This window comes from Trachurus japonicus, chromosome 23 (genome assembly GCF_045865225.1).
Source record: "Trachurus japonicus isolate A0001 chromosome 23, Traja_1.0".
NCBI lineage: Eukaryota > Metazoa > Chordata > Actinopteri > Carangiformes > Carangidae > Trachurus > Trachurus japonicus.
In genome coordinates, this window is record NC_140929.1 from 12,026,611 (window position 1) to 12,048,773 (window position 22,163).

Here is a 22,163-nt window from a genome sequence, read left to right on the forward strand (position 1 = left end):
ATTATAGTTTGCTACGTAAAAACTGCAGCAGCCATGTTGACTGAGGGCCTCAAAGACTACAATGCCCAGAGATCTATCTATGGTGTGTTGTGTAATTATGATGATTGTGATTATGACAAAGATATGATGATGATGATGATGATGGCAATGATGATGATGATGAAGCATTTCCTGGTCAATATGCATTGATTTAAATAAAAACATATCACACTTATGTTGAACTTACATCCAGACCACTGACAAGGCTTGACAGACTACAACAACTGCCTTTCCTTCACTGGTACAAAGTAGACAGTAAACACACTGAATCACGGAGTGCTGAATAATAATGACTACCAACACCGGTAACCCCAAATGAATTTAAAGTGATTCTGGGGAATTTCTAATGAAAACAGAGAAAATGTAATAATGGGAGAAAATGATTTGCAGTGCAGAAATATTTTGAGGATTAAAAAGAGGAAAGATACAGGAGCTGAAGTGGAACAGAAACACAGCATCAAATTAGGGCATATATCAGCGGTGATATCGTCTCCTCCGTACACTGTACCTTATCCCATTTTCTCTGTCCCTCGCTCTCAATCTCCTCTCACCTTTCTCTGTTTCTCACCGTCTCTCCCTCTCCTTCCCTTCTCCTCTCACTTATCTTGTCTCCATTTATCTTTCTGTCGCCTCTTCTCCCATCATTTTTTTAGTCTTTCCACCTCCTTTTCTCTCATCTCAGCCTCTCTGCCCTCTTTATCCTTTGCTCTGTCTGGTCTATTGTGCGCATCTTTTACACTTTTCACCTCCCCTATCTTACTCCCTTTTCTCCCACTTTTTTATCCTTATTCCCTGCTTCCTCTCCTCCTCCCCCATGTCAAATATCCCTTCTCTATCTTTTATTCTCTCCCTGACTCTCTCTCTGTCTTTTTTATTTACCTACTTATCGCTCTTTCTTCCTCCAGTCTGCTTCTCTGTCAGTAGGAGCGTATTAGGTTTATTTACATACAGCCTGTCACTTCTGCCACAGAGATATACTAATCCATTGCTGAGCCTCAGATCAGCATAAACACAGTGTTTTTGTAGTCACTGTTGACTGATTTTGGATCAGCCTCTGAAATACCAAATCCCTGGCCTTCATCACAGGAAGAGAAATTAAATCTGCCACCAAATCAGCATAAAAGCTAAACACAGCACGCACTGAGAAAACAGGAAAACTGACCAGCTTCTGTTCAGAGAAACACTGACACCCAGTGCTCATAAGTGGAATAACAACCTTTTTTCTACTGCTCAGTATTTAAAATTTGCATTCATTAGAAATCATATTTCAGCTAACTTAGAGAAACACAGCAACAGCTCAGCTGCATGTAAAATTACAGCCTTGTTATCAAATTTGTTTCTTTATATTTCTATGTCAGATGATTATTTTGCATTATGCAACATATTTGTCAGACTGTGTGTTGTTGTGCAGGTTCAGTTGTCTAAAAATGTCTGCTGCTGAAATGTTTCTGAGCAAGACACTGAACAGACATGAACATTTGTATGCAGCATTACAGCTGTAAACATGTGTAAATGCTGAATCATGGCATATTAAACACTCATACAGGCATAGGAATGCTGGCACATGGAGTACAGTACAGCTGTGTGGCTGTACGTATGTGGCCCCCCGACGAGGCAGCTTCTGAATATTTAATAGACTGGTGTTTGTGAGGCAAACGTGACTTGACAAGAAAGCTTTCGCTTACTCAGATATGGCAAAGAAACAGATGTAGAGAGGAAGCGTGAGAGCAAAGGAATAAGAGGAGGAATGATATGACAAGGGAAAGGGAGTAACAAGAGGAAGAAAAAGACAGAGGGAAAAGCATAGCAAAGTGAAAGGAGACAGGTCTGACAGCTTCGGAGGAGAGGGGCTAAAAAGAGAGAGATGTATGTGAGGGTTTAACAAGGTAAAGAAAAGTCTCAGAGGGTGAAACATAGTGAGTTGTGTTTGTGTGCATTAGTGAGCGAGTGAGTGAGTGTGGGTGTGTGTATGTGTGTGTTGGAGAAAGTTCGAAAGAGCAAGTCTATAAAACATTGATAAAGCTTTTCCTTCTGTGTTTTTGTTGAAGGGAGGCAGCTGCTAGGAAAGCTGTTCCACTTGACATCCAGTGATACAGAGGTGGTAATCTGTCTGACCTCTAACTTCTGATCATCATATGACAATCCACCATCAGCACATCCACACCACAATCGTATCAGAAAGGCCTCAAACCCTCATTACACCCACAAATATGACCTATTACAGTGTATTGTTTCAGATCTGCCACCGTGTTGGACGACTGAAAACTCCCTTGGACCTCCCTTGTTCCCTAACAAGCAGAGAGAGGAGGAATGAAGCCAAAGATGGAAAAAAAGAGAGACATTAAGAGGAGGAGGCAGTGAGATTAAGAGCGAGACAGAAACACATTTATTTTGAACTCTTTCTCACTTCTCCCTATTTTCCATTTCCAAATATATCATGGTTTTATAAGACATCTTAATCGCACCCTGCATCTTGTTCTGACATATGGCAGAGAAATGTATTATCATAAGATTGCATAATAAAACATTTGTCCAATACATAATAACAACTAAGCTCCATTGTATCGTTAAGAACTCATGCTACCCTATTAGCACACATTTAAAATACAGGCTGAGGCTTGTCTTTGGTTCCTAGAGTTTTCTAAGAGTTGAATGGGAAGCAGAGACTTCACCTATCAGGCTGCCCTCATGCATTTATATCACACTACCGCATGTCATTAACTTTTCTCTCTCTCTCTAACTGGAGCTGCAGGAACCAGATCTGCCAGTACTACTCACTACTCATTGATCATCATCGTGACAATGATTATTATTATTAATTAGTGCATCTATAATTGCTGTCACTATTAATAATACCATTACACCTTGAAGAATCATTATCCCCTCTCTCCCAATTTCGCTCCTCTCAACCGAAAGGCAGACGCCGACCCACCCGCCCCCGAGTCTGCTTCTGATGAAGCTTTCTACCTGATAAAAAAGGAGAGTGTCTCCTCTCCACTGTCGCTGCCAAGTGCTTGCTCATGGTGACAACTGTTTGGTTTCTCTGCGCAATATTGTAAGATTAGGCCTGTTATAATTTGGCACTACATAAATAAAACTGAATAGAATTGAAATGAATTTTCACACCAGAGACATTTTCCGCAAAAGCTGTGAAATACAGATAAGTGTGTTTGTTTTTTTTGCAGGTGTATGGATTGTTTTTTGTCTGTCTTTCAATGTAATGAGCGGCCAAATGCATACAAGTATACACTCACACTCACACACTCACACTCACACATATGCATGCTCTAAGGATTCAGCTCCAGAGACTCTTGTCACACCCAGATAAATATGACTGATGAGTGTGTCAGCCACAGATGGTGTTACCACGACACACACACATACACAATAATAACCCACACAAGCGGAAGCAGTGAAACAAAGCTTGGAGACTATGAACTATGAGACAAAATGTCTCCGCGCGAAAGACACACTTAAGCACAGACTCGCTCGCTCAATTACAGCTCCATAAATGGATTTCATATGAGACTTGAAGAAAAGAGAGTGAAATGAAATCAGAGATTAGCAGCCACTGATACAGCAGCCGTGCAGAACTCTCCAGGCATTTCAGCTTCATGAACCCAATTACAGCTTGACTGATATATCAACAGGCTGGTGTTATTGGCTGCTATCAGGTTATCACAGATAGATTGGCATTGGAAAAACTGTAAGTCAACAAATGTGTTTAATGAGACAGCTGAGCAGAAAACTGTAGAGCAGTTCTAATTTTATCTTATGTTGCTGTCTCAGTTGCAGGCATATTTGATAATAAACAAAATGTACTATTCAGCTGATGGATCTTTAGTGATGTATTTATGCATGCATCAAAAGATTCCTCTCAGCATTACCCTCAAAAAATCAGTATTGATGAAGTCAGTCTCAGCAGTAACTGTCCATCTTGTTGTGAACTTCACCAATCGATTAACTATGGATCTTCACATCTTAAGCCAAATTTCACACAGTTCACAAAATCCATTCCTCAAAAGACCTTTATACCACACCCAGAGCAACTACCAGCATAAGTTGAAGTAAAACTATGAATGTAGAGAAGCTAAATCTTTTTTTAAAAAGATTTTTCATAAGTTTGTGTTGGAGTGAGTCTCACAGCATTTGTAAGTAAGTGTTACTGTCAACCCAGCGCATCAAAACCAATAACCGGAGCGCGACACAACCAGCAATTACCAATCAGCAAGTTAAAATGCCAGAGAAAAAGAGAGGGGAAGAGTGGAAAGAGGTGTGTATGCAACAGATGAAGGGTGTGGGTGTGTATTTGAACAAAAATTGTCATCCTACCTCCAGCGATGGCTGTTTTCGTGCCCACCGTCAGGGTGACAGCAGTGGCTGAGATCACGATCCTCCCCACTGTGAGGACAATTAGCACAATTAGAATCAATTTACAACAATATACAGTGCTTCTACTGTATGCACAGGAACATGCATGCACATCGCAAAATTACTTCAGAAACACATACACATGCATGCATTCACATTTGTATACAGGAGATACGGAAGGGAAAAGGTTCCAAGGTTGATTTATTTTCTCACATACTGAATCTGTCTTTTGTGTGCACTCGTGTTAGAACAGATATGTCATAAATATACGCGAGTGACATATTGACTTGAACTGCAGAGGTAAAATTTAATAAAGGCATGCATTCCTTGTCTATTTCCAGCCTTCATGCCAGCAGATGCCAACTGTCACCAAGCTGCAGATTCCAGCCAGATTAACATTTTAAGTATTATGCAACACAGATTATGAGAGCTAATCGTCTAATGCACTCACAACAGTGTGTGTATTATGTGTTTCCATGAGAACTGTATTTATACCTCTGTTGCTCACTCCTCTAAGATGAAGCAAAAGAAAACTTTGCACTCAAGAAATTCTGTGACAGGATTTAGTTTTTTTTTTAGATGATGTAGTGACATATGACGAAGGAAAACTTAAAACCATGAAAAGAGATTCTGACTCTTTAAGAAGAATGAATTAAATCAGTATGATTCAAACGAACCAAAACCTTACTGACTCCCTAAGAGAGGAGAGGTGGTTCCCACACGCTAATTGCAAGCTCATGCAGTAAGAAACAAGAAGAAGAGAGATAAGGAGGAGGAACAATTAGACTTGAGACGGAAAACAGGAGAGACAGAGCAGAGCTTGAAAAAGACGAAGAAAACAGCGACCATGGCACCCCTCATGCTTTGAAACACCACAAATACGAATAAATAAAAGGAGGAGGCATGCCAAGTATCAGTAACAGTTTTCCTCTACCCTCCTCCTCCACCTCCTCCACTGATTTCCTCCGTTTTTCCCCTCCCTCCTCCGTTTGGTGCTCCACCTCTTCTGCACTCAAGGTGGTGCTATAGTCAGCCTCATAGTCTCTGAACACATCTGAAGACAACACGCTGAGTTTACCATCACCCTAATAATCAGAGGACTATGTGCTTATAAACATTAAATAATGATGGTATATTAATGTTTCCCATTATATGCATTCAAAAACATAATGGAACATTATCACCATCTTGAAATATTCTTTAGAAACAGAGCTCATCCTCCATGTACAGTCAGGATTTAAAATCATCTATACTTAATAGCCCCAAATGTATGTGTGCATGTGAAACACAACACAACTACACGAGGAAGAGGAGAGAAACACACACCCCAGTGCTCTGTAATGAGGAACAGCAGAAATATAGCGTCATACTCACTGAATTTACTTTAACTTAATTTAATTTAATTACATACAGCTCTGGCTCTGCATTGTATTGTGAAAATTAATGTCAGCTCTTCTAATCTTTTGTTGCTGCCGTAAGCACTTGCAGTAGAAATGGATAAGAAAATTAGAACCAAAGGCAGAGAAGAGCCAAACTCAAAATCACATCTATCTTGCTGACCTAATTTCTCAACTAGATTTAAAAATGGTGTTAATTGTTAGTATGATGTGATGGAGAAATATGAGTAACTGTGAACTTCGTCAGTCTGATGATGATTTTGCTCTTCACAGAATATAAACCGAAACAAAAACATTCCATCATGACTGAACCGACACCTTCTGGGCATTTTGCCTGATTAAAAAAAACCTTCTTCAGACCTCTGCAACTCTGCAAACCTGTGTAACATAATTCACAAAGGCATAAACAGAATAAGTTGTAGCCTGCAAGAAATTACCCTGTCACTGAGAGAGTCTTGGTTCAGGCTGCTACAAGAAAATTGGAGAAAGAAAAAACACTAAAAGTGTTCTGTGTGTCCGTGTGTGTGTGTTTGCTCAGGAAGGTTATCTCATCTAGTGTATACCTCTTGTGTCCAGTCTGGGCATGTAGTATAGAAACTGTCCAGCTGGGTACTCAGCTGCTCTACGGTACCACTCTGGGAAATGGTCCAATGTGAACATATTCTCCTTGTCTGTGGAGGTCAGGAAAGACCTGGGGAGAGACAAAAATAAAGCTTAAAGAAAAAAGCTACTATGTTCTGCCTCTAAGGATGAGAAAGGCAAAGATGGAAGATGAAAAATGGGGGATACCATAAGAGAAGCTTCTGGGATAATAGAGGAAAGAAAAAAGTGGAGAGTGAATATACTATGGTAAAATAAAAAAAAAGAGAAATGGATGTGACAAAAAGTAAAAGGTTTGACAGCTTTCCTTGTCATGATTACCAGTGGGTGACCTCACATTTTATTGTAACAGATTTAAAACCCAATTTAACCCTAGTTTGAAATCTTTCAGTGGAACACACAATGAGTCTAATTTAATGAGATGACATTTAATAGATATTTTAAAAATATGTGCTTCTGTAACTTACTTGCCAACTCTTGTCTCCATACCAGTGTACCTCTGATATCTCATCAGGCCTGAACGGGTCCCCAGGAATGCTGTCTCCACACCTTCGTCCATACTAAGAGAGTGAAAGAGTAAGCGAGAGAGAGAGAGAGAGAGAGGGGCAGGTACATGAGCAATTGTGTAAACGCCCCATCTTAAAACAACAGTCAAGTGAATCGACATGTGTGCAATCTTTCACCCAGATGTGTTGAGCATAATGGTGGTCCAGTAAGCTTCCATAGGGGCCGTGACCACAGCATCAAATAGAGTTTGCTGCAACAACTCCTCATCACCTTTAGAGAGAAACCATACATCCCTTAATATGGTAGATACATGCCAGAGGAATAAGAGAATAACTATTAATCACTTAATGGGATAAAATGAATGAATGAATTATTAAAATTATTATTAAAATGAATTAGTGAATCTTAATTCTGTTTATGTGCAAAAAAGGGTCTTATTTCAATTTGATTAACCACACTTACATCTCTAAATTAATTTTTTTTAAGATTTAAGAATAAGATCATCTCTCAAAAGATAAGAAACAAGTTGACATATGGTATGTTTAAGAATACTGCATGCTGTGGGGATGTTATTTTCTTCTCTGATTTCTAGTGTACATGCAAACACAGAATCAACTTGCCAGTGAAGAGCAGTATTAAAGTGAAGTTTCTTTTTACTAAATAAAAAAAAATTATGTGCTGACAGTAGAGTGAACACTCACACTCCAATTCTGGTTCTTTACCAGTCAGGTATAGTGTTACAGCTTGCAGCTGGTTCAGCTTGCGATGAGCTGGGTCAATATCCGTCTCACAGTATGTCCTAAACACGCACACACACAAGCATGTGAACAAAAAACAGCAGACATATTTTGGAACTAAAAACTACAACCAACAGAGTGAAACTCACAGTGTGTATGTTTCACTAGTTCTACTCACCACTCGTCGGCTATGGTCAGGTCTGGAGCCAGCAAGTCGTGCAGACCTGAAAAAAAAAACAAGACATGAATATGGCAGCGTTAAAAAAGAGGCAGACACATTAAAGATAAACAGAGACAGAAAAGAAAGACTTACCTTCCTCAATAGAGACATTTCCTATGAAGATATACTGTCCATGCCCCCTTGTTAAAACTATACCCAGACTGTCAAACACAGAAAAGAGAACATTATTTTTTAAGTCTTAAAAAGGCAATACACAGTACACTGTAACCTTAGTTCCATGTTGTATGAATCACACTCATAATCATCAGCCTTTGTTGTTACTCTGATCAATGGTACCTAATATGGCAAAACATATTCCGATACAGAAGTTGTTACTTATAATTACGTTGTTTTTGCTATGAATCATTTTGTACAAGTATTGGTAGTTGCTGAATGTGTTGAATAAAACATTTCTAAAAACCCAGACATAATGCTGTTAAAAGCAAAAGGACAAACCTAAATGGTGTCTCATTGAGGATGGTGTAGAAATAATCATTCTTCAAGAACATCACTCTCCTCTGTGAGACAAAGAGAAGGACAAAGTCTTTGAAATGTATTGTTAATTAAATAAAACAAAATTGAAGGGGATTAAAAAAGACAATAAATCCACTGAGGAGGAAAGAGAAGAGAGAAAAATCTAATCACTGATATAATATACAGACACAAAAGTACTCACTCCTTTATCCACTGAAGTTCTCACATCTAAAGTTAACGTTCCAGTTTCGCCTTTAACCATGGCTGTCCGCAGCTACGATACATACATCACATAATTAGTGCTTGAATGAACAAAGTTTCATTATATCATGAAATAAATTTGGTTCAGTATAAAGGAAACAGACAAGGGCAGAAATGTCTGTGAGTGTGTGCTCCTCACTTTCTCCTCTGTGTCCTCCCATTCCACCTCTGCAAGATCAACACTGTTGTAGTTGGGTTTTGGCTTTAGCTTCTTCCCCTCCTTATACTGTCACACACATACAAATACACAAACAATTTTATCCTAACCATGCATGGTCCGTAACATAAATTAAGCAGAGGAAAAAAGTTGGGACGGTTTTTTAGCTGCAATAATCTAATGTGTGATTTGATATTCGTCTGTACCAGAGGTCGTAGCTCAGGATGAGAGAGGATGTAGCCATTGTTAGTGATGAGATACGCATATCCATGGACACCCAACTGAAAGGAAAGAGAGATAAGACACAATTATATACAGTAAAATTGCATCACATATCATTGACATGAGTAGTTTGATGGTTCACCTTGTATCTTGGCGCTAATCTCATCAGCTCTCGTAAGGCTACGTCAGTTCCCACCACTCCCAGCAGAATACCATGAGACAACTACAGGAAAAACACAGTGCGTTTATAAAATGACCAACAGAGAATAAAAGGAAACAAATAGGAAAATTAAAAAATACAAATGAGATGGAGGGTAAAATGCTGTACATTGCTCCGTATTATATTTTTGCTTATGTAAGCTCTATGAGCACTGATTTTGAGCCAATAGGTCACATCACAAGGAGGCTATTGAGCTAAAATGCTCATGTTTACGTTATGAGAAGTGTTGAAATGCAATTAAAAGTGGTGTGTCTCATACAGCAAGTGTAAGTTAGCTCTGCTGTCCTACACTGATTTTGAGCCAAGAGGTTACATCACCTGGAAGCTATTGAGCTAAAATGTTCATATTTACATTAAAAAATGTATTAAAAAATGATGTGTTTCAATTTCAGTTGATGTGTGTTGAGGGTAATGGTACTGATTCATAAAAATGAATACTTACAGTCTCTTTCTTCTTGCTGAACACAGGCATGGCTACAGAGGTCATCAGCAGCAGGCTCTGGGCCTGGGTGTTGAACAGCTGTAATGCACACACACAAATTTAATTCAACTCTTTAATTTTACTTCCCCCAGTTAAAAAAAAAGCTAAATTTATAAGCAAATATTTGTAAATGTAAACGAAGCCAGTACAAATGGTGAGAAATAAAGTGAAGTGAAGATGCGTGGACTTGAAACGCGAAGTTTCATTTGGTAAATGTATGTAAGCTAATTAACGACGATAGCATTTTAGCTAAATGCTAACAACGCTGAAATAAAAAATAGCTAACTTAAACGAGTTAAATTAAAAGTAAAGTGATAAACACGTCTCAAATAACTAAAATAAAACTGAAAGCCAAGTAGCAATACCCATACCAAAGCAGCATGTTATTTGAAGTCTTGGGTAATTAAAAGAAAAAGAAAAGAAAAGTAAGCTATGCTATGTCATTACAGCAGGAGCTAAACTAACTTGTGCATTTCAAGCTAAAGGTGGAGAGTAAAAAAGAAAAAATACTACTACTTGAAAATGACAGTAATTTACTGTAAAATACTGAATTATATGGGTCCAACTACTTTGTATAAAGGAGTTTATAAAAGTAAAGTTATAAAGCACTACTTATGATTACCTTTTCTGCGTTTGGCAACTGAAGATGGACATGGAGGGGAGAGACAACAAAAGCATGAAATGGCAATGAAAAGATACAGTGAGTATGTCATGAAATGGTACAGTATGGTCCAGATGAGGAGACACTGAAATAAGGGAAGTGGTTGCTAGGATGCTGGATGTTGCTAGGAGATTGTATTGGTGTTTGGAATGGATGGAGGGGTTTTAATGTTTCAGCACCATGGAGAGAGACATAGAAATGAACAGACTGGGCTTGATGGTATCATGGGGAGAGACAGACGGACTGCATTTGAATGAGGAAGGGAAAATAGCACTGTATATCAAAATGATGAAAAAAAGAGCGCAATTAAAAGTGAAAAAGTTTTGTGTGATTTTCTGCAACTCTGTTTCAATGAACTTTCCAAACAATTTTTTATTTCCATTGTTCAGCCAGTGAATGAGTCAAAAAAATTAGATTAAGAATTAAAAATTCATGATTACTTTTGCTAATGGGATCCATGCTTTAATATAACCCAGTACAATGAGACATTAGACGACGTAAATTTCAGCATTGGGAAAAATTGACATGTTCTCCGATTTTTAATCATTTGTGTAGATAGATAAAATTGATTGTTGGCCGGAGAGTATCTAGGTGTTCTCAATTGGTCTAACACTGAGTCAATGTGACAGATAACACTGCAGTAAGATAATAGTGTGTTCTTCCCCACCAAGCACCACAATAATAAGAGAAGCAGACTGACCACAGTGTCCATATAGGCCTCAGTCCATATGATGTCATGGTCATGGTTGATGACCATGGGCCGGCTGAGAACATGAAGGTACTCCATAACATTTTCCTGAACATCAGCCAGCGTGGAGATGTGCGTGTAGTAACCTGTAGGAATGAAAAACTACTTTTATACTTTATATTGTATATCACAAGTTACTCAGGTGTAAAACTGAGGAATTATGAATTTAAGCAAAGACAGTGTTCACCACAATATTTTTATCTTTCTGCCTCCTGCATGTGAGAATTATTTTCAGTGAAATATATTCACTTATCAGACATCAGAAACCCTTGTGGTCCCAAAAGACACTGAACCATTTAATGAAAAATCAGTTTTAATCTCACATCGATGCAAATGTGCTTTCGGCTTTTCCTTTTTTTTTTTTAAAGCTTGGCTTAGTCTAAGATTTATGGCATTGCTACAAGTGGGAAACAATGACGTCAATAGGATACCTGCAGTGAAGCTGCTCAGTGACAACAGGCTACTGAGGCACTGCCAAATATGAATATGTGCATGTGTGAAACCCTTTTTCCCTCACGTTGCCTCGTGAGTGCTGTTGTTACTAACATTAAATAGACCTCATCCTTACCTAACTAAAACTGAAACTGCATGTAGAAGGAGTTTGCAGGAGTGCAACAATAAACATGTTATATGACAGTTATTTTGTTGTTGGCAAGGGCGAATGTGAGTGTATGCAACAGAAGGGAGTGCACCTGTTACCCATCACACACAAACACACACATAGACAAACACAGGGATATGATATTTTTTGGCGGTGAATGTGTTTACAGTGTATCTGTGCTGATAATAAGGTATTTAGGCTGGGGTTTTTGATGTGCCCAGAGCAGGATAAAGCGATTATTTTCAGGCCAGAGCTGCTGCATGGCCCCATGTAAATCACAAGAGGGCAGCACCTGATACCCAGTCCCACACAGCACCACCTGGGACCACCACCACAAAGGGCCAGAAGACCTCAAATCTTGCAAGAAGGGGTCACTGCTGTTTCTTGACACTGAAATTACTCAATTTTCTTATGATCATTACGACAGTTTCATTTGTAGCAGAATCACAAACAAAACAATGAGGAAAAACATGTAATTTATACCTTTGTTGTTGCAGGCAATCCACTTGACGTTATCAGCAAATGTCATCTCTCGCCCAATTAGATAGGTGAACACTCGAACCTGAAGAAAACCAAGTGGATTAAATAGTGAGATTTATTAGGATCAATGTGTGTTCATGCTGCACTCCACTAGTGTTTGTTTTCATTCATGCTTGCGTGCAAGTGCGTGTCATACCCGTCGGTCTGGCCAGTTGAACTCTTCAAAAACAGTCTGGAAGTCCTCCATGGCCCCGTCTGTTATCAGCATGATGGCCTGGTTACACAGGCTGCCCTGGCCCAGTGCTGCAGCCTGAACACACACACACATTTTTCAGACTTGAGAAGTTTTACCAAGGAAACAGAATGACTCAGACTCAGCTGAGGATATAAAATGAATTTAACCATTTTAGGGCCAGCGATTGTGCGTACATGTACTGTTAAAACCTCACAGTTTCTGTGTGTTGTTGCAAAGAACCACAAACCTCGTTGAGGATCTTGAACGATTCCTTCATTGCTTTTTTCACCTTTCCCTCTCCTTTGACATGAAGGCCTTCGACCAAAAGCTTGAAATGCTGAAGGAGAGACACACAACACATTTTTCTTTCTTTAAAAAGGACATTGTCACTGAACTGTGGGACATACCCTTTTGGCAAATGCAGGTGAGCTGGTCACCACAGAGAAAAGAAGGAGGGAGGAAGGGAGGGAGGGAGAGATCATGAGGGAGTGAGAGAAAGAGTGTAGAGGAAGGATTATCCCTGGCTCTCTGGCGCACTGGACCAATTACGGCAAAGTCACTACAACACCAGGATGTAATCAGGATTAATCAACACGCGCACATAGTGACACAGACTCGCACATGCTGTGATAAATGGCTGCACTATTGTGGCTTCTACCACTGTGTAAACCACAGATAAACTAAGCTTTATGGGGCTATTAACAGAATTTCATATCTGTTTGCTGTGTCCTGAAAATTATACACAGGCTTTGTAATGCGGGCTTATTTGAGCCCCTTATGTTTATTATCTAAAGACACTTTTGCACACCGCCTGTCTAAATCACCTGCCAAAACACAACAAATCTCTATTATATTTTGGAAAATAAAAAACTCATTGTGACTTACAGTAAGAGTCAACAAGGTAAACAGTTGTTAGGGGATGTATGAACTCTTATATAACAGCCACAAAACTTCAGATTCTCCTCCTGTAAATGCATGCGTATGTGTGTGTTACATGAGTTTACGCGTAAGTATGTCAGCCAACATCTGTAAGCCCATTCTGCTACAGTCTGCCTCTCTAGGCATTCGACCAATCAGATCCCTTGCTGACAGGTCATGTGGCCTACTTAAAATTGTCAGCAGCCAGCAACCTTACCTGATCTGACATGATGTGAAGGGGAGTGAAAGTAGGGCATACATCCACCACATAACACGCACACACACACTCACACACAGACAAGGCTGAGCAGACTGAGCAGGTGTTGGGATATACAAAACGGGAGACACAGATGAGGAAGGGGATAAATGAAATTATAGCAGGGATGAAACAATGATACATTAAGGCAGTTGTGCATGTAAAGTGAAAAAGGTGCAAAATAAAAAGAGAAGAGATGACGAGGAGAGAAAAACAGCACGCAAACGCAAAATAACGTTAAGTGGTTCATCACTAAATCCTGTCTCAGATAGTTTCTAACCTGATGACACACTCACTGCGACGTTTCACCTGCGATCTGATGACAGCATAATCTTTAGAGGATTAGTGAGATAACAGCTGACGATTAATAGGTTAACGGAGGCTAAGTGTATTAATTAGCTGTGAGCCTGTGTGTGTGTGTGTGTATATGTGTCACATTACCTCTCTGTTATCCAGATCAGCTTGTACCAGCGTGCCCTTGAAGCAGGGCTCCACATAGCGAACGTAGTCACTGTACTGAAGACATGAACCAAATATAGAGTGTAACTCACCACAATCAATGATCACTCAACATGATTAGCTTTTTTTTTTTTTACCATGTATTAATTAGATACTAAATTTAAACATATTAAACTTAGTCTAGTCAATGTCTGGATATGTAAATGTCTTTGTAAGTATGTCATTAATTGTATGTTGTTTTTTAAGTGTGTTATTAGTATCTAAATGTTACTTATGACTTGTAACTTATATTGCCACTGTTCTTGCAAGGCAAGTAAATTTAAAATCCAAATTAAAGTGTGTCATTCCTAAAAAGAGAGCGGGATTTAAATCATTTTTTCTGACCGAGGATGTCTCATTTTAAAAATAAAACCCACGCACTGATTTTCATTTTGCTACATGGTCATTCCATCATAAGGAGGGTAGCTTTAAATTCTGTGTAAAAAAAAAAATACAGCTGAAGAGCAGCGGATTTGCAGGAGGCGTATGATTACACACACAGTAATACCAGGATAAACCATGCTTATTACACCGATTTTCTAGTTGTAGGCCTCCACACGGCCAAAATCCTGAAAAAACGAAAAATAAAATGAATTTCGAAGCTTTGATGTTGACTCCTTGGGATAACAACTTGGTGTGAATTAAATGTTGAATGTGTGTTATTTCTGCCTGCTTGCAAAGGGATCGTTTTTTTTCCATGTGTCCACGTCAGTTCCTTTACTGTGTCTGTAGGTTAGCACGACCATGCACTTGGGTGACAGGGTGTTAATCTCTACGTCACGCTGGCTGGGACTTAAATAAACTCTTGTGAGTCTTAGACTGCTCAAGTCTGCCAGTGTGTGTGTGTGTGTGTGTGTGTGTGTGTGTCTGTGTGCGTGTATGTGTGTGTGTGTGTACTTACAGCTATAATGTTTACAAAATCATTCTCTCCCAATGTGTCTAGGATTGTATTGATGGTGTGTTTGGCTATGGTCAGTCTAAGTCCCTTCATGCTCCCACTGACATCCACCACAATGACCACATCTTTAGGAGATGTAGCTGCTTGGATATACCTAGAGAGAGAGAGAGAGAGAGAAAAAAAAGAGACATAGAGAGAGTGAGTGTGTGTTTGCGTGTGTGTGTGCATGGAGCCGTACAATCTGTTGTTTACATACCGTAATATAACTCAAATCACAATGTCATTTACCGAGGCTGCAGGTTATTTACCAGTTGTTGGACAAGGTAGATAGAGTCTATCCTTTTATTTGTTCCTCTGTTCTTCCGTCCACGCTTCCTTTCAATCTCTTTATTACCTTCCCTAGATTTTCCAAGCTCATTACCATCAATGAGATTTCCTCTCCAGCAGCTGTGAACGGCTAACTTTGCAGCTCTACAGCGTCTTGTGGTCTTGTGCAGCATGTTCCACCTGAGCTCCACGGACTTGAGTTACTCATAGTGAACAATAAATCCAGCTCTTATTGGACTTGTTTGACCTTATACACAGCAGACATTATGACATGTCACAGTAAAAAAAGATGTAAAAAGAAAGAAAAAAAAAAGATGCACGAATTCCATTTAGCTGCTTCCTCAGGGTCTTGATTTACAGGGGCACTTGAGTTTACTAGATCTTCCATGACAAGTCAAAATGTCCTCTGTGAAGAAGCCGGCCTACTGTCACTATCGGTCAAGGCCCTCTGATGCACATGCTTCAAATCAAACCACATTGATTTCAAATTTATGCTTGATGTTGTGTCTGATGGCAAAAAAAATAGTGTGCTATTTAAATGTGTCCATTAAAGGTACAGTATGTAAGAAATCTAAAGCAACTGGCCGTAAAATCCTCCTAATATGTCACAGAGACTAAGGAATAATGTTCATATAACATGATGAACTCACCAACAACAATAGCACAGCCAGAGTATTCGCATTAAAAATCTTTTTTTGCAGACTGCAAATCATGTTTATGTTTTGAATTTACGTGTTTACATGTTGCGCAACGCAGTGTCAGTGGCGTTTCAGCCTCGGTCTGCTTCCACTGAGCTGCCGCTACGGCTGGGAGAAAAAACGAGATCGCTGTGTTTTGAATTTGACTGCAGTAACCGTTTTTGGCCACATTCTTACATATTGTACCTTTAACTGCAGGTGAAGCTCAGCAATAGGCAGTTAATGATGTCTAATGGTACCTGTTGATGTGAGCTGAGGTTAAGACATTCAGATTGTATTGAACCATCAGTGCAGAGCATCCATAACGACGGGATCCTGAGAACCATTATCTATAGATATAACTGTTCAATAAGGGATCAATAAGGCATAATGTATGACATGAATACCTACCAATTCCTGTTTCTGGAGTCAAAGGTGACCACACCATTTTCATCTGGAATCCACTGGATCCCTACAGAGAGAGAGAGAGTGTGGTCGATCAAAAGTTGACATTTAGAAGACAAACTGCTGTTTGGCGACTTCGTTGGACGGATGACTGGATGACCAAATGGATGCAAGGATGGATGGTGACAGACTGTCAAATGAGGAAATGATGGATGAGGTAGCAGATGACTAAAACAAGCTGTGTCACAAATCCTCTACTAATTACTCCTCACACACGCACTCACACGCACGCACACACATAGAGGAGAGCTCATCAGCAGCCATATTGCAACTGAGACTGAGTCATCACGTTTGACTGACAACTTCCTGCTTCGTCAGTTGCTGTGTCAGTGTGCAGTTTGGCTTGTGTAGTGTCTGAGTGTCTGAGCACTGTGTCGACACTAGAAAAGTGCAACTGGAGATAGTGGAAATTTTCGGGTCACCGAGACGCTTACGTACCCGGGTAGAGCCTGAAGAAGCCTGTAGAGCTGCCGAAGTACTGCCACGTCAGAGTGGGATCTTTCTGGAAGTTATCGATGAACACATCGTTCAGAGCCTCAGACATGTAGGCTCCGTTGAGAATGTCTGGATCTACAAGAAGTGAGAGAAAGAGAATAAAATAAAATACAAATTCATAAAGCAGTTGGATTAACTGGATATTGTGTAGGAGGGAATCCAGGCTTTGTGTGTTACCTCTGTTGAAGACATTAGTGGGGACTTGTATGTTACTCAGTTGTGTGTTGACTGGCAATTTATTAAAGTGTTCGTTTTCCTCCAGAGGGAATTCTCCTCCCAGCGGCACCGGGTCCCCGTCCTCATCCACCCGGTTGATGAACAGGGAGTTGTAATAGTCAAACTAGACAGAAAAATAACAGAGAATGACTTGTATTATTGAGATATAGATTATATGAGGAAATACTGAAGATGTGTACCGTCACATACCTCGATTGTTTCATTGTACTCGTGGTAAAGATCAGCGTCCTCTGCTGCTTCCGCTAACCTCTGTAAGGAAACGCAGCTGGTTAGGGATACAGTCCCTACAAAGGCCCATGCAGGAAGAGGGCGTACAGTAGAGAGTATCATCGTTACCTTCACGGACTTCATCTTCCTCCCGAGCATCTCCTCCATCTCCTCTGCAAACTTTTTCACCAGCTCCTCTCCGTTCACCTCCTCCATCTTCACCACACTCTCAACATCCTTGTATTTCTACAAAACAGGAACAAATAACCAAGAACTCAGACAGGCAGCAACCCCCAGGCACCACACACACACACACACACACACACACACACACACATAGACGATTTGCAGTACAGCTGGGGGTCAAGCCCCGACTTCATCCCCTCTCCAGACCCCCTCTCTAATCTGCAACACACGAAAGACATCTGTGCATGTTTTCATGACTTGTGTTTTAATGGACTCTGTGTGGTCGTTAATCACCCATATTGTTTATAAAGATGGAGTGACAGGCATAAAAAGAGAGGATTACTCACATTGATGTTTTTTCCTTGTGATGAATCAACAATTGAAATAAAGTCCCATTTTTTTACAATAATGAAAAATTATGTTGACAATAACCTGTATGTCTTTTGCAAGATTGATTTTGTTTCTTATTTTCCCTCCAGCAAAATGAAATACAAAAGCATTCAGATATTCAAAATAAGGTGTTTGGACATAGAGATCTAACCTGTATCTCTGGTGGGACTAAATGCAGTTTTCTTTTTGTTCACATATGCTCAAATTGTAATGGACTGATTGGACCAGTCGTGTTTGAACTAATTATTTCCCATTTTATTTTGTAATCACTTCCTTTATGTGACTTATCTTCAGTCTACTTCCTGTCTTTCTCCTGTCTCCCTCCCTTGTAATTGCACTGCTCTGCCTTAATGTGTTACACCTGTGTTCAATCATCCCTGCCTCCCCTGTGTGTTTAGTCTCTGTCCTCCCACTAATGTCTTTGTCCGTCCATCTGTTGTCCTTCTGTGGAAATCCAGTCGGTACTCTCCTTGAAGTTTCATGCTGTTAACTTCTTGGATTTACTGTTTTCTTGTTTTTGTTCAATTCTGGCAAATCCAGATCTGTCCACCTGTCCCTTTTTGTTTCCTGCATTTCCGTCCTTACGTTATAAAAAACTTGATATTCAAGGCATCATAGCAGACATGTTATCACCGGACTGAAAAGCTAATTTCCTACAGTAATGATGGACTCATTTTCTATTACCCTCACAGAGATAATTACCCTTCTTCAACAATGTGATACAGGTTATGAAAACGTCAAGGAAATAAGCTTGATAATAGAAAATGCCCAGCTCCCAGGATACCAGCCAGATGGGGAAAAGCCCTTTCAGACCTCGATTACAAATTTAGTTTGGCTGTTGTTCAAAAAATAACCTCTGACAACTTCAAATCACTTCAATTTCCCTTGTACACAAAAACAAGCCAGATTGAACAAGGCAGATAAGAGAGAGCAAACAACTGCAAAATCTCAACTGCAGCTCCAATATTTTTTCATATCCTACAATTAACTCAGGCAATAAGACACACACGTCACTAAATGTTCCACAAATAATGAAATAGCCATTGATTTGACAGAGGTGGGTGATGGAAAGGCACTTGTAAGTATCCAGTAACTCAATAAGGTAGGGTTAAACATGAATAATACAATAATAATAAAAATACAGTTAATAATAAACAATAATACTGTAGTTCACATAACATAACATGTATGTTTATCTCTCCAACAGTCCTGTATGAGTCCAGACCAGCACAGCTTCTTGTTGCCAAGATTTAACAAACCACTTTTACTACCACAGTTTATGGAGCTGTCCCACTGGATACTTGTTTCTAACTAAAAACCTCACATTGTCCCCAAGCTGAGGTTAATCCAGTCTACAATACAGCACTAACATCAGCCACGCTGTGCACTGTCTGTTTTGTGGTGTATGCGACAGAAAATCATATGGTATATCAGTGATAAAGATACATACATACACAGCGCAGTGGGAGATGGTCATTAGGTGCCTATCTCTGTGAACACACAGTGTATGTGTTTGTGTGTGTGTGTTTGTATGTGTGGCAGATGGTGAATGGGCCTGCTAGGGATTCTACAGGGTGTCATGCAGAGAAAGACCGCACATCCTAATTACTAAAAGACACACACCAACAGAGTCTCTATGGTACGTAACCAAAAATGGCTACAGTATACCTGCACAACACTTTATATTTGACTATAAAACACAATAAAAACAAGGAGAACAATATTTCCGAGAAAGTAAATGTGTGTATGAGAGAGTGTGTGTATGTCTGTGCATTTGTGTTTGTATGTGTCAGTGTATAGTTAAATTAAGTGTGTCATCATATTGGTCTCTGGGCCATGTGCAGATGTTGTACAGCAAATGTATGCCAGCCAGTGGTATTCTTATTGGCTGATGTAGCAAAGGGGGGGTGGAGGAGGGGTGACTTTATGCCCCGCCCCTCTCAGTCTGATGTGATGATGTCATGTGTATCCTGTAATATATCCTGCTCTGAAGTCCATTTGAGTCTGTTTCTTCAGTTTCACTCCCTATCCCTTTTTTTTTAAGCCAAATTTTTAAATAAGCAAAATTTTGGCTGTGGAAATCGACTGCAGTCAGACAACACTGTGACATCCGAGTGTATTCTGAAACGGTAGATAGCTGGTAATAACTGGAAGTCTCAATCCACCTCTGCACATACCCCCTCTTTGCTCCTCTAATGTATGTTAGGGATAATCAAGCTAAAGGATTAAATCCTGACCACAACCATCACCACTCTCCCTCAACATCACTGACTTGTCTGTTTATTATACTGAAACACAATACAATGCATCATATGTTGCCATAAAACAGATTACATTGAGAGAACATTTGTGTAGAAATGTGTGCAGCTGCTTTTAGCCTCTGACAGCATTTGTGTGTGTGTGTGTGTGTGTGTGTGTCTCTTACCTTTTGTAGCAGTTTAGCTCCAGAGTATCTGGCCGACAGGGCAGCTAAGTCTTTGCCAAAGGCCACAGCCCACTGCTGCACCCTGGACACAAAGAATAGACACATGATCAGAAAACTGTTAACTCTGTTCCTGTGGCTGGTATCCTAGCTTTCTATATTTGGTAATAATGCAGTTAAATGCCTTTTTTCATCGGGAAAATATCACACAATCCAATAGCTCAATCCATTTGACACCCATTACTGACCATAGTAAAATGATAAATGATATAAAATACCCAGAGGCTAAATTCATAATTGATTCCATTAGAACTAAATCATATTTGAACCTTTTTACTAACTAACAGTAAAGCACAGCCTATTGAAGAAAAACATTAAGTATGTTCATCAATCATCCTCCGTCCAAATCCAGTATTAAGGCTAATAAAACAACACGTACTGTATATAGAAGACAATCACGTTGATTGAGTCAGAATTCACCAATAACAGATTGAAAGAGATTATCAAGAAGGTGACAATAAAATAGGGGTGGGGGAAAAAATCGATTCATGTAAGAATCGAGATTCTCATTCTCTAAGATTCTGAATCGATTCATAATCTTCAAAAATCGATTTTTTATTAATTTTCCTCCGTCTCAATACACGCCCTCACAGCGCCGTACACAGCGCTGCAGCACGCCATGGCGCTAAAAGACGCTCGCTAACCGCCTACAAACATTAACTGATCTGATTTAAATGCTCTATTGAATGTCTGTGACTAGGCTTGTGTACATCAGCAACCCGACGCTCTATTGAGGCGAGAGGACGATCGCTGGTTTTGTTTTTTTTTTGCCGTTAAACACACGCGCGTTCCAGCTGAGCAGCCACATCCACTGCGCTCTGGATCAGCTGATCGGTGCTCAGGTGACGTTAGATCTTCACTTTTTTAAACTCATACAAAGTGCAGCCAAACAGCAGGCTGAAGAGAGAGGACCAGCAACAGCAGCTCCTCTGACAGCTCCTCTGTGGCGCTGCAGAGGCAGACAGGCTGCAGGTCAGCTGGCGTGAGAGCGGAGTGTCGTCTTTTTTTTTTTTTTTTTTGCAGCGCCTTTGTTACAGGTGATACATGTCTATGTGCAACTGATTTTGAATCGAATAGAGACACCCAAATATTCACATCCCTTCAGTCCAGGCTTTTGAAAAGAGAGTAGTAGTAGTAGTAGTAGCCTATAAAATCAGCTTCATGTAGCAGTTTACTTTAAAATGGTTCAAATATATTGCTGCTGAATAAATCTGAAACATGTGATGTGCATTTTTTGGTGGGGAAATATGGCTTCTGATATAGTAGTCTGTAGACATCATCATCATTCAACTTTTTCACATAGTCTGGTGTTAATAAAGCAAACTAAAAATCGCAAAAATAAAATCAAGAATCGGTTGAATCGAAAATCGATTTTGAATCGAATCGTGACCCTAAAAATCGGAATCGAATCGAATCGTGAGCCACCCAAAGATTCACATCCCTACAATAAAAGCTGGCGAGCTACCAGGTCAAGGGGTCATTCCTTGTTCAATAATAACATGTAGTAATTCTACAAATCCTCCATGCGAATGCAGCCAAGGTAAGGTAATAGAGGTTAGAGAGTAGACAGGATGTGACAGATGGCTCAACCTATGGGGAGTCGGCCAGCTCGTTGCTAGTTAGCAGGCAGGTTTGTACTGTAACAGCTACCATGCCAGCCTCAGGTAGGCTCACTGAAAACTGGCTGATAATGTCTTGACTTGTTGATATGTTCAT

General features: G+C 39.8%; 1 protein-coding gene across 1 annotated transcript in view; it reads right to left on the reverse strand.

Annotated features, from left to right (window-relative positions):
* cacna2d4a (calcium channel, voltage-dependent, alpha 2/delta subunit 4a) overlaps positions 1-22,163 on the reverse strand; it is an 82,374-nt gene that overhangs the window by 56,014 nt on the left and 4,197 nt on the right. The window contains exons 3-28 of the mRNA XM_085769615.1: positions 20,391-20,472; positions 17,519-17,635; positions 17,372-17,431; positions 17,123-17,285; positions 16,889-17,020; positions 16,397-16,457; positions 14,985-15,135; positions 14,027-14,101; positions 12,659-12,748; positions 12,373-12,486; positions 12,180-12,258; positions 11,048-11,181; positions 10,309-10,326; positions 9,648-9,725; positions 9,128-9,208; positions 8,970-9,044; positions 8,746-8,832; positions 8,548-8,619; positions 8,328-8,389; positions 7,965-8,032; positions 7,830-7,875; positions 7,616-7,713; positions 7,091-7,184; positions 6,875-6,967; positions 6,371-6,498; positions 4,372-4,440 (exon numbers count right to left, since the gene is read on the reverse strand). Coding sequence (XP_085625741.1) covers positions 4,372-4,440; positions 6,371-6,498; positions 6,875-6,967; positions 7,091-7,184; positions 7,616-7,713; positions 7,830-7,875; positions 7,965-8,032; positions 8,328-8,389; positions 8,548-8,619; positions 8,746-8,832; positions 8,970-9,044; positions 9,128-9,208; positions 9,648-9,725; positions 10,309-10,326; positions 11,048-11,181; positions 12,180-12,258; positions 12,373-12,486; positions 12,659-12,748; positions 14,027-14,101; positions 14,985-15,135; positions 16,397-16,457; positions 16,889-17,020; positions 17,123-17,285; positions 17,372-17,431; positions 17,519-17,635; positions 20,391-20,472 — 2,327 coding nt within the window. The remainder of the gene's footprint in view (positions 1-4,371; positions 4,441-6,370; positions 6,499-6,874; positions 6,968-7,090; positions 7,185-7,615; positions 7,714-7,829; positions 7,876-7,964; positions 8,033-8,327; positions 8,390-8,547; positions 8,620-8,745; positions 8,833-8,969; positions 9,045-9,127; positions 9,209-9,647; positions 9,726-10,308; positions 10,327-11,047; positions 11,182-12,179; positions 12,259-12,372; positions 12,487-12,658; positions 12,749-14,026; positions 14,102-14,984; positions 15,136-16,396; positions 16,458-16,888; positions 17,021-17,122; positions 17,286-17,371; positions 17,432-17,518; positions 17,636-20,390; positions 20,473-22,163) is intronic.